Genomic DNA, 13,063 nt, shown 5'->3' on the forward strand with positions numbered 1-13,063 from the left:
TGCAAATTTCTTTAGTCCCTAAAAGTGGCTTTAAGAGCAACTCTTCTCAAAATCAATACATCTTTCACCCTTGGGATATTCTTCTAGCAGTGAACGGAGGTGAAATCATAACTATAGAGACCTCTTTCACTCATTGGTTATAAGTGATTTGTTCACCACTTTATCGTCAATTGTGCAAAGAAGACACTTTTAGTACGACCTGCTTCAATTTTTCACGCTCAGTTGCCATCAAAACCCAAAATGAAGGGTTTTTTGTGTAGTTTTTTGAGTTCAAGCGTTTCAAGTAAATATGGTTAAATCACCATTTTTTGTTAATTTTAAATAAAGAGTATGCTCAAGTTCAATTTCTTATCATCTGAGTTCAATAAGACAAAACTCAATATCATTTTGAAATTATTGAAAATTAGCTATTTAATTTAAGTGCTCAATGTCGGTATTTTTTTATTTGCAAACATAAATCATTTGAATATTTGAATATTGAATTATTTGCAAATAAAAAAGCTTGAAACAATTTTGGAGATATTTGACGAGACAGAGAGACGTAAGTTTTTGTGCAGATTTGGCACATCAAGTAGATCAACTGACGCCGGCATAAATTTGGATTCTTAAATGAAAATTTTTCATTACAACTGAATCCATTAATTTTGCAAAATCGTCATTACTTGCTTTGAGCTATGAGCTACTATTTATAGTGTAATTATATTCCTTAACCATATTTCTTAGCCACATTATAATTCTTCGCAATTCTACCGTATTTGCACAGGTAAAAAATTTTGATTAATGTCATACAAACGTCAATCAAAAATCTTTTTATAAAAAATTTTTACGAGTAAACATTTTAATTGATCGCATTCTGTCGTCAAAAATATTTCTTGTTCGTGTAGTGGAAAAAAACCAACCGATGACATTCAGACAATGCTCAGGTTGATCAGCGGTTATTTTCAATAGTAAATCACCATTCAATCACCAAAACAGAATTACTAAAAAGTTTTCGGTCAAGTATTATGTTTAGAAAAAATATTAAAAAAACACATTGATAAAAATTTAACAGTGTTGACTGTTATTTCCTCGGATATTTTTAATCGACAGTGATAAAAGAAGACAACTTGTTTTGGAGAGCCACAGTAGCGGAAAACGGGAGGGGAGAGGGGTATTCAACCTCATCGGGGAAGGGTGCCCATTTGGTACAAATTAAGATATTAATAAGTATTTATGAGAGATCGGAAAATAGGTCGACTTAACAAGAAAAAAAGGAGAAAAACTCTGTTTTTTTTCGAGACAATCCCCGGAGAGCCTTCGCTTGCTTAGAAATTAATTTAAAAATCACTCTTCTCATGTATTGATGCCTTGAATGTAATGACTGGGACACCAAGTTAACATCCTTCGTCCACACCCCCAAAAGACGTCCGTTTAGGGGGGGTGTGATTGTTAACTTGGTTCTGAGTTCGAATTTTCAGCCAATCAGAACTGAGGGTTATAGACACAGCGCTTAGCAATTTCAATCTTAACGGAGAATCTTACCACGTGGTTTTTTTTTGGGGGGGGGGGGGGTGGGGTTAACTCGATTTACTGACTGTCCTCTACAAAACTGAAGTAAAGTATAACCACGTTTAATAATTATATCAACTGATGTCGCTATCTACTCTTTCCAAACCGGATAGTCTTATCTACGGATAAACTAGAAAACAACAGAATTGAATACTACATGTTCATCAAAAAAATCCCACTGCATTTTTGAGAACATCGTGTATCCTTGTATGTAGTTATTCAAAAGTTTATGGTTAAAACTATTCAATTGAATCAGAGATCCCTTTCAAAACACTGACCCAGGTGGAAAAAAAAATTAAGAATTTTTTGAACATTTTTCGATTCTTAGGTGTGATTGAGCTTCTGTTGAGTTTCTTTTTATTTAATGCTAGCTTTTGATTTGATTTTGTTTACTTTATAACTCACTGGATCAGCTTTGCATTCTTGTCCAATAGCTTACCCGTTTTTTTTTTAAATTTTTTACGCAAAGCTTGAGATATTCCATGATTGCGATAAAAATGCCGCAAATTGAGATAAGCCATAGCTGAAAATTTAAACACAAAATATACAAAGAGAAAATCATGTCAAAAGCTAGCTAATAAAAGAAAAAACTCAACAGGGGATCGATCAGACCTAATGTTTGAAACACGTTAGATATTGTTTTATTTCATTTTCCCGCTAGGGTAAGGTTTTTGAAATTGACTTCTCACGTTCAACTAAACGGTTTCAACCACAAATTTTTAGAAAATTACATAGTAAGAAATACGATTTTGATGGGCATGCTGTGAGATTTTTTGACGAATATGTAGAATTTGTTTCTGTTGGATACTAGGTTATCGGTGCATATGACTAACCGGACACTTTTAAAGATTCTTACGCTAAAATTTCTCTGACGGTACATATTTTTTTTTCAATAACTTTCAATAAGATTACTCGTGTAAAAAAAATTTTTGAGAAAAATGTGAAAAACTGAACAACGTTGATTAAATGTTTGACACTAGAACGGTTCATTGGATCTAAGAGTCTAACTTTTTTCTCCGCTAAAGGAGACACCTGACAACTGACTGGCTTAATGGTGCTCTCCCATATAGTTCCGATTTGTATTGGCAAAACTTAAAAAATAAAACTGGAGATTATTGCTTGGAATTATTTCAAAAAAATTAATATTTTGATTTTTATTCGCTTCATGAAAGTATAACGAAAAACTTAGTTTTTACGAGCTATGATTTTGTTTAGTCTGTAAATCAACATTGTCATGTAGAAAGATGAAGTTTGTCTCTATTTCGTCTGTGGTAACTGATGATCTGAATTTTAAACGAATGTGCTTAAAACCGAATTCAAACCATAAGTCACGAACAACTATTTTCACAGAATGCAAAATAGCATTGAATCTAAATCATCTATAACAACACCGTCAATGTGATGATTTGCTTTTTATGTCGAGAACCGCGGTTGACCTTGACTTTGACCGGCATTGCATCATATGATTAACAATAGCATTACAGATTATTTGGTTACCTCTGTAGCAGTACTACACTCTTCCTCTTGTAGGGAAAATTGTTACTCTGTATAAACTTTACAAATGATATTTAAAATAAAATAATTAGTGATAACCTCAGTTCTACATAATCAAATTTTTTTGCTAAGAGTTTCCTTTTCGTAGACACTGCCTTTTCATTTTCTTTTTTCTTTACTCTCTTGTTTCCTGACTCTTCTAAACCCTTACCCACTCTAAGTCGAACGCTTTATATCGTACGAGTGATTCTTGTTCAAACTTCCAGGCGAACAAATACCGCTCAAGTTGTTGGAATCTGTCTTCTCAGAGGATTTCCTGTCGCCAGTTCTGTTCGGTGAAGCTCGAGAGAAGCTCTCGTCAACTCAACCAAAATCGCTTCATTTTTGATTTTGATCGATTGGCCCTCAACTGATATCACTGATTTTTTCACTGAATCCCCGTATTTTTCAGGCAGTTTTTTTTGTTAGACCGCATACTCCTTTGTACTTCGTCCGCTGCTGCCATGTCTTGATTGATTCTTCAACTGTTTCTGTCTGGGAAAAGTCGAACCAATTTTTTCTCAAACAAAAAAAGGTCACTGTTTTGTTACCCAAAAACGCTATACCATAGAAGTTTCGATTTGTTAGATTGAAACTTTGTTGATACCTTTTATTTTGAAATTATGTTAAAAATTGGACTATTTTTTTCCACTAAAGGATCAATGCTTCAGTTTGGAATCAGTGGTGATCGAAACCATTTTGTGGATCGGAAAATTACGAAGCAATTTAAATACTTTGCAAAGCAACCCATTATGTCCAAATATTCATTATCAAAAAATCATATTATATTAGTTCATCCGAGTAGTGCAGAGTTTAAAAACTTCTCCTTCCCATAGTGCCTGTTAAAAACATATTTTTTTTGGCTTGATGCATCGATATTTTTTGTAAATAAGAAAGCCACACTGTCCCAAAATTTTAGTTTTATTGAAAATTTTGAATGTAAATTATAAACAAAAACGTTTTTAGTTTGTTACCTATGAGTTGATCGCATTATCTCGAGAAACTATAACAACTTGACCATATATTGAGCGACCGGCTAGCAAAAACTGCGAGGATATTTTGAATCAACTTATTCGAAGAACCCCAAATCTTGCTATTATTCAGAGGATCAAACCTTGACAGTCGCGATTGTACAAAATTGTTGAATGAATACTGCGTCCTATGCAAAATATTTTCCAAAAATGCTATAGAACTTTTCACTAAAAATGTTTAGAAAAATTAGCATTTTTTTTAAAAGAACTCCATTATTTTATATTCATTTTTTAGCTTGTTATAAGAGGCTTTAACAATCAAAGTGGAAAACTTCTTCAGCCGTCAAACATTTTTGGAGTGCGTTACAACTGTTCACAATCATTTCCAGTTAGGTGAGAGTAAGTTAATTTTTGCTGGTCCAGTAAAACAAAAAATACGTGTGACACAAGTTACTCGGAAATTTATGACCTTTTAATATTTTTTTAGTTTACTGTAAATGCAGAACATTTTTTAGTTCACTGTACATATTCCGAATTTATCAAACTTGAGGTTATATTTGTATGTCTTTTCATGCACTACCAACAAAAAAGACCATTGAAAAAATTTTACAGCTCAGATTTTTAATTTTGTTTGAAGTTCAAGAAAACTCAATGCTTCAATTGAAAAAAATTACATCTATTTGCGTCATTTAATTAGTTATTAAGGAAAGTTACTCAAATTGGTATATTTTACTTTTTCAGAAGCTCTCAAATACCTTACAAATCAATGAAAAACTTCCTTTAGACCGTTTTGTCAAGAATTTATTCGAAGGATTAAGTTTCTATCAGAAGCGAGCAGTCGCACCAACCTGCAAAGCTGAAATAAGATAGCATGCAGCTTGTATTAGGAACGGAAAAAACTTACAGGCGATGAAATTGCAAACATGAGACATTATTTAAGCGGATCTTTGCTTAATGTTCACAGTGCCATTTATTTTATGCCAATTTACCCTGTGTCTTTCAGCTCTTGTAACATTCAGCTCTTGTAACGTGTCCTTTGAATTTATATTACGCCAATTTAATTTTATCTTAATTTGTGATTTTAAAATTTTAGGCCAGTCAAGTCGGTCGCTTCGGCCACGCCCTTTGTAATTATTTTTTTTTCGGTCTTATCAATTGTGGAAACATTTTTCTGTGTCGCGTTCGGTCTCAAAACCTGGAAACAAAATTTTTAGTCGCGACGGTTTAAAAATACCCAATAGCCGGTAAATATCGAAATTATGTCCCAATAATCCGGGCATAAATCCGCACTCACTCTTGACTCCGGTGGTTATGCAGAGACAGCTCTTTGTAGACAGCTGAACAGCTGTCAGGGGGAATCTAGGATTTTCTCGGGGGGGGGGGAGAGAGAGATTTTCAAAAATAATCCAAAATTTTGTCGACATTTTTTAGGTCGACCAAGTTGATTTATGGAGTTTTTTGGCACCCGCTAACTCCTCAAATTTAGTATATATTGGCGCCGAGGGCGCCTTTAGAAAATTTTTAGGGTCCGTCACCAAAAATGGATATCTCAAAATAGTACAAAGGGGGAACCTTTGGGTCGGCAGGGGATAGAATCCTTGAGGGGGACGTTCACCCGCCCTAAATCCGCGTCTGACAGTTGGTATGCTGGCCTTTTTTTGTTGGTCAATGATATTAAACAATTTTTATTTTAATTGAAAGTAGAAAATCTACTTTTGCTAAAGTAGGCGGTTAATTTTATAGAAAATTGCTGCAAATGAAATCAGAATCATAAGCATCATCTGATTTTTGAATGAGCAACCAAATTCATATTCAATTTTTTATTCTTTTATTTGTATAAAAGCTTGAAAAAATATTTAACGCAAATTGTAGATATTTCTCAATTCCATAACTTTATGAACAGATTTGAATTTTTAATCTGTCTGAATTTAGGGACATTTTGTGACAGTTAAACATCATTTTTCAAAGCCAGCAAAACGGTGTCTGTTTTTCAGCTATAATTGAAAATATCCCAGCAATTAACAGGACGAAATTTAAATAAAAACGATTTTGAAAACAGCACCATAAAGAGGCATGAATTCAACTTCTGGAGGTTTGAGCGTTGCTTACGATACCAGTGCGGTCACTGGGCCGACGGCAAATCAGCCGAACAAAGTGAGTCCAGAACCTTTCAACGAAGTGCGATTGGTGGAGTATATCATGGATGGCTACAATACCTTCGCACGGCCGGTGAAAAACATTACGTCTACAACTACACTGGAGATATCGCTCTATGTTATTCAGATTCTTAAACTGGTAATTTTTTAAGTAATTTTTGAACAACTGTCCAAATCTACTGTCTAAATCCCCCACCTAGAGAGAAGCGATATGGATGTAAGGTGAGGTATCAGCCTCTCAATCGAATGGTCAGTGGTTCAGGCCCCACCCTAAACCGGTAGAGGGTGATTCAACATTACCCGGCACATAAAACTAACTAGAAGACGCTATAGAGGGCATTTTTGAGTAATTCTTAATCAGGGACAGCACTACTGCTCGACGTGTGGAGATGCACAGACCGAGTGATGGTCATTTTATTGTTCAATGGCCACAAACATCTATTCGCGCAATTGAAAAGTTTTCTGATTATTAGATTAAAAAAGTCCATTTTTAAAAGTAGCATCGAATCCTCACGAGAAATTTTTAAAAGAAAAAATGTCAACAAAAAAAAACGTTTTGACTAATTTTGAAAATATTCGAATTTTCAATCTTCATTTTAGACCTCGGGGCTTCAACAGATTTTGCTTATATTAGTTCAGATTCATAATCGACCGTTGAATTCAGCATGCTTCTTCTTTCTGAAGTTTGGTAGTGTTTTGTGTGTTTAGAGTGAAAAAGACCAAATCATGACTTCTACCGTATGGCTAAATTTGGTAAGAACTTGTTTTAATATTGGATTTATTTTGGAGCACTTAGAGTGCACCCTCAAATAAATAGCATGCACAAAATTGTCTGAAGGATAATCAAAAATCTGTTCTGGCTATAATGCTTGCTACCTCTTTTAAAGCTTGATACAACTCCCTCCTTTAAAAAATTATAGTATCTCCACGCCCTCTGATATAAAATCCATTTTTGCGGTCTATAATTTATTGTTAGGGGGGGGGGCGTAAGGGGGATGTTGTTGATGACTTTAATGCACGTGCAGAAAATAAGATGTGATTGTGTTTCCATCTTCAGGAGTGGCGTGACGAGTACCTGAAGTGGGACAAGGACGCCTGGGGCATCCAGCAGATCCGGCTGCCCGGAAACCTCATCTGGAACCCAGACCTCACCCTATACAACAAGTAACTAGGTTCCCATTGCTTACCCATAGTATTGGAAAATTATTTTACAGCTTGGGTGAAGTTCTGTTATAGCATCATTGGTAAGCAAAATGATTGGTTTTAATATGAAGTCCCTTCACCATCGACCCTCCCCCTAAAGACAATGTCAGATGCAGAAGTTGGGTAAGCAATCGTTTTTTTGCTGTGTCGCTAATAGATTAGTTTGAGCTGGGGACAACTTTATCTTTTTCGTTCAATGTTTTTGATTCATTGGAGACTGTTTTTGATCCGACCATTTGAAAAATGGGGAGGAACTTTGAATTCGGGTGTGTTTTAGTTTTTTCATTTTGTTTTCCACACAAAATCAGGTACCACAACTAATCATCGGACTGGGTTGAGTGAAATATCATATTAAAGCGCTTTTAGTCGTGATTCGAGCGACATTAGAAAAGTTTCCAAAAAAAATTTCCAGGCGAAAATTTGGTTTTTCGTCTTATTTCGAGCTAATTAAGCAAGCAAGCAGGCTTACATCAGCTTAATTATGCCTAATTAAGGACCCAAAAAATTTTTTTTTTTGCAAATAAATTTTTTTGGAGTTTTTACTTCCATTTCAGGAACCAAAAACTTCAGAAAAAATTAAAACTTTTCTGTAAAAAAATTGGAATTGAAAACAAAATTGAAATTTTTTTTCTTTTTCTGTTTTTCTAGACATTTCTTACTATGAGTTTCGAATACGCCTAAATTATCCTCTTACCTCAGATCCCTTTACGTCAGATGCCTCACACCACGCAGAAAAAAACTACACTAATTTGAAAAAAAAGTTTGTAGTTTTTTAAAGACTATGGTCGGAACATTGGAACATTCTGCGCTACTTGCACAGTAACCGGCTATCCTTATACTTCGTTTAAGAATGTTTTTCTAACTGATTCGTTTGTGATCCAAATGATGTTTTTTTACTTATTCCGCCCAAATTTCTCAATTTTGCTTTTTTTCAATTTTCAATGTATAAATGTTGGAACATTATACTGATAGCGGATGCCGGACATCATGCCGACGGGATTTCAACCCTAATTGTAACACTAAGGACCTCAAGCCGAAAATTTTTTCAACAAGACATAAAATGAAATTAATTTGAAATCTGTTGCGAAGAATTTTTCAATTTCATGAGCTTTCTCGTTATTGTGTTTTTCATAAATTTTGAGCCTCTAATTGATGTTTAGGAATATTGAAAATTAAAACATTGTTGAAAGTGTTTTTCACGTGTATTGTATAATTTATGCATTTCAAAATCCGGCCGATGCAGTTCCATCTGATACCATTCTTAAGTGATGAATTGTTATGAAGAATGCTTATTATGAACTGAACTTGCCTAAATTCTTAAAATTAACATTTTACAGATGGGAAAAACAGTTTTGAGTTGCTTGTAAAGTTTATATTATGGCCTGAAACCCCTACGGATTGTTGTCCTAGACCCACTGATAGCACTGGTTTACTTAGTTAATACAAACGCAATCACTTTATTCTTAAGCCGACTTCTAATAAGGCCAAACTTTGAGCAGATACGAAGGCGGTAATTTTTTCCTAGAGCTGATTTTTTTGGGTGTTTTTCTTAAATCCGGAAAAACTTTTGAGCAAATTTGAAATAATTTGGAGTAGTTTACCAAACATTCTTCATTATAGGCCAATTCGGCTTATTTACAAATCGACTCAGAGTTGTGAACAAAACATTTTAAGATGGTACTGAAATGTGATTGGCTAATTCTATGCAATCAGCTTGAAGCAAAATAATATCAGATCAAGATGTTGAAATACTGATTTATGGGCGGAATAAGCAAAAATAACCCCGCAATGTTAAATTCGATAAAAAAATCTATCATACAAAATTCGATTGCGACAGCAGAGGTCTAATAAAGTTCTGCAAAGTATAAAATCGCTGATATAAAATCAGCGGCTTCGCGATTTGAACAATGACTCGTATTTTGCATGAATTCTAAAACAAGATCTCGAATTTATTTATGAATTCTAAAAAAAACGACCTCGAATTTATTCTGAGATGATTTCAGTGCGCAAGAGAATGACCCCATAATCAAGAACATGAAGGGTTCCTTCGCAGTGGTGAGTCATGACGGGCGGGTGACACTGTGGCCCCGACCACTCATTCTGCAGAGCAACTGTCCCATAGATGTGCTCTACTTCCCATTCGACATTCAAGACTGCATGCTCAAATTCTCATCATGGGCATACAACGTGCAACAGGTAAAAAGTGCACCTTATTTTGAATACAGTCTTTTTTGGGACCATACGACATCTAGACAGAACGACCGACAAATTATTAAGAGAAAAACAACTTCTAGAAATAAATTGTCAGAGCGAATTTCAACGTCTTCCTCCAAGATTTAGATTTGATTATAAGATTTCCAAGCAATTTTTTTTTCATTTGTCGAAACAATTTGCGAAAAAAAACACAGCAATCAGTTATTTTTGTTTCGTTCTTATCATTCGGTATCTTCAGCTCAAGATCTCGACAACATCTGGCATCCACCTGTCCAGTTACATCCCCTCGACCGAGTGGGAGTTGATTCAGGCCCAGGCAGTGATAGAGTACAACCCGTTCGACGAGGAGGGGGGCTACTCTTTCGTCCAGTTCCAGATCAAGATACAGCGGAAGAGTCTGTACTATATTGTGAATCTCATTCTGCCATGTATTATGCTCTCCTTAGTGATGTTGTTCGGACAGTACTTGCCCTGTAATTCAGGTGAGGGCATCAATTTTATAACAAAAAGTCTGCTAGTAATCGAAAAATAATTAAAAGAACAATTATTAGCAATAATGAATACAAAAGAAGTATACTTGTTCATTTAAAAATAAAATTATCTACTTTATAAAACGTTTGAAAAAGAAATGTGTCAAAAAAAACATAAATTTTTCCCGAGCAATAAAATAAAATAAAAACATTAGAATAAACAAAGACCTAAAAACAGACCAACTATTTGAACGCTCCTCTAAATCAGCTCATGACAAAAGAAACTATTAAAATATGCTTTCGGTGAAAAGTTTTAGTAAACCGATACCGATCTGACAGGGCTGGTCAAAAAAGGATGACTTTGTTGTTATTTTCATATCATACAAAGCAATACAGCAAAGAATGGGTGGTATATACCAGCGTAATCGGTGATTCAGAAGTTCACAGCAGCGACCATAAATGACGACTCATGCCCTGACCACCAATGCAACTTCTTTAACCTTTGACCTTTCTGATCGCATATTTGATCATCTGTTCAGGTGATGCAAAAGTGCAGCTGGGCACTGCTCTCTTCACCTCCATGTGTGTTTTCCTCCTTCTAGTGGGAACTATGATGCCACCCAGTGATGTGCAGCCCCTTCTTGGTTAGAGTTCTCTGCTTAGAGTCATCCGTTTGCGACCTTGAGTTTCCTATTGTAATCTAACTTGTAACGACTTTGGGATTCACGAACAATTACCCACTAATTTAATCTTATAAACTAAAACTTTTGTTGTTTCTAGCTGTTTCTTACCACAATTACTGTTGTTTCTACAAAGTTGGAAATCATTACTAAACAGCTTGTGAATGTCAACAAAAGGAACTATTTTTTTTTACAAGTCTCAGACGAGTCGTTTTTGAAAGTTTACTTTGAAAATATTCAGTTTGGATGACGTTTAGGAGTCTACTACTGTGCCACTCTGTTTCTCATCACCTTCTCAACTGCCATAAATGTCTTCGTCCTCAACATCGTCGACCGGGATACCCCAGTTCCCAAGTGGATCCGAATTGTATTCCTGCACTACGTCGCACGACTAGTCGCTCCCAGTCTAAGACAGCTATACTGGCCCAAGAACCCTCTCGCATCCGGGAAGTCCTCGAGTCCCAGGAGTCCCGCCAGATTTGTTTCAGGTTTTTTTTAAAAAAAGATTCTTGATAACAAAAATTTTACAAGCATGAAGTCAAACATATGTCAAATTATCGATTGAAATTGTTCCAACGAATAGTTATATTTGAAAGTTTTGTAGTCTTATTTATTACAATTGTTGCCAGGTTCCAAGATGTCCATTGCTCTCAACAGTGACTACAACCATTACAATAACTATACCAATAAAGACTGCGCATTCAGTTTCGAGCCCTCCCATCTGAACGGTCACGTGATTGACCATTCTATGTCGTCAAAGATCAACCAAGGTCATCATCAGGCATATTGCTCGAGACTGGTGTCGACTTCTCCAGGTATTGCTATGTTCAACACTGGACCTGCAAGTATGTACCAACAGAAGGTTCCCGACTCCCCGATTAGAGAAATTACGGAGCTGAAGTTAGATGAGACTGGAAAGCAGTTGGTACAAGTTAGGAAGTACCTTGAGTGGATTCGGTAAGAGAAAAATGGAGAAAATTTTCAATTTTGAAGCTTCAAAACTGAAACATTGGCGCTTAGCATATGTTCAAATAAGACTCGCATATGATAGATAGACTTAAAAGATAAGGAAAACAAAGCTTTACAGAAAATCTATTTTAGAGCTCTAGAAAATATTAAGAAGTGTAGTTTTCTTTCTTTTTGATGCCATGTTTCCATTTACTCATGATTGCAATCTGAGCTTTCAAGAGTTTTTGTCAGATTTCTATTTAAGACGGCTTTTAATCTCTAATTTTAATTAGAGTTTGTGTGTTAGTTAAAAGCGAAGCGATATTTCTCTGCCATTGACGAAGCAAAACATTTCACGAAATATTTTCAGATAACATTTTTATCAACCCTATTGATAATAAATTAGTTTCTGCTTCAAAATGATCTATCAAACTTTTATCTATCTCCGTGTGACATTTGACCTTTGACCTCAATACTTTTTATAGAGTTCAAGTGGAGACTATGATGACAGATGTAAGAGAAAAGAACGAACTGGGCCGTCTCAGAAGCGACTGGCAGTCAGTTGCAGTGATAGTAGACCGCACACTCATGATCGTGTTCACAGTCGTGTTCCTATCCACCATTCTCTGGATCTACAACCAGTTCCCATCCGAGCTAGTCCATCCCACTCACGTTCCTGCCAGACCTAATATCGTCATAGGCGGCTGAAGAAATTTCGTCGACCAGATGTTTCACTTTTTTCACCCTGACAAAAAAGAGATGAATTTGAAAGCCATCGACTTGAGATTTTTTCTTCAAAAGTTGACAGAAACTGATCATGAATAAGTCAAAAACTGGGAATATGAATCACTTTTAGCCAAGAATTGTTTGAGATCGATACTTAAAAAGCAAATGGGAAACTACTTGGAAAATATATTTAAAATACAAAATGGAAGTTACTGGAAATCATAATTTTTATAAAGGTTTTTATATACTAATTATGTTTAGTTAAGTTACTATATTATTATCAGGCCCCGGATTTTATTTAAATATCTATTTTTCCCAGTTAACTAACAATTTCTGAGAAATAAATTAACCAGGTAGATGCGCTTTAATTAAATGAACTCTCTGGAAATTTTCCAGAAAAACGACAGTATTTCAAAATTATACGCCAACATTGATATCTTCACCAAGGCCTTTGATCTTATAGTGGGGGAGTTGGTAAGATGTTGTAAATTTCAAAACTGAAAATTTGAGTGTTTTTCTCGGTAAATTATACCACCAAGGAAATACTCAGGTTTTCTTTCAGACTCGCTACATTTTTTAACACAAAACTAGTTAAAAACCATTTTTTGCTGTTA

At 35.1% G+C, this 13,063-nt stretch overlaps 1 protein-coding gene across 1 annotated transcript; it reads left to right on the forward strand.

The window, feature by feature from the left end:
- The first annotated feature begins 552 nt into the window (after positions 1 to 552).
- LOC134847942 (neuronal acetylcholine receptor subunit alpha-10-like) lies at positions 553 to 12,732 on the forward strand. Its single transcript, XM_063865240.1, has 10 exons — positions 553 to 763; positions 6,047 to 6,347; positions 6,917 to 6,961; positions 7,266 to 7,372; positions 9,415 to 9,607; positions 9,864 to 10,107; positions 10,635 to 10,739; positions 11,033 to 11,263; positions 11,405 to 11,732; positions 12,209 to 12,732. Exons 2-10 carry the CDS (start codon positions 6,126 to 6,128, stop codon positions 12,429 to 12,431), a joined length of 1,698 nt encoding a protein of 565 aa, XP_063721310.1. The 5' UTR covers positions 553 to 763; positions 6,047 to 6,125; the 3' UTR covers positions 12,432 to 12,732.
- The last annotated feature ends 331 nt before the right edge of the window (positions 12,733 to 13,063 follow it).

This window comes from Symsagittifera roscoffensis, chromosome 6, assembly GCF_963678635.1.
Source record: "Symsagittifera roscoffensis chromosome 6, txSymRosc1.1, whole genome shotgun sequence".
Lineage (NCBI taxonomy): Eukaryota > Metazoa > Xenacoelomorpha > Acoela > Convolutidae > Symsagittifera > Symsagittifera roscoffensis.

Bases quoted from the DNA above. Each gene is read 5' to 3' on its own strand.
- LOC134847942 (XM_063865240.1), top strand. From the start codon at position 6,126: ATGAATTCAACTTCTGGAGGTTTGAGCGTTGCTTACGATACCAGTGCG. The intron at 10,108-10,634 runs GTGAGGGCATCA...TCATCTGTTCAG, and splicing joins GTACTTGCCCTGTAATTCAG to GTGATGCAAAAGTGCAGCTG. The intron at 10,740-11,032 runs GTTAGAGTTCTC...GATGACGTTTAG, and splicing joins TGATGTGCAGCCCCTTCTTG to GAGTCTACTACTGTGCCACT.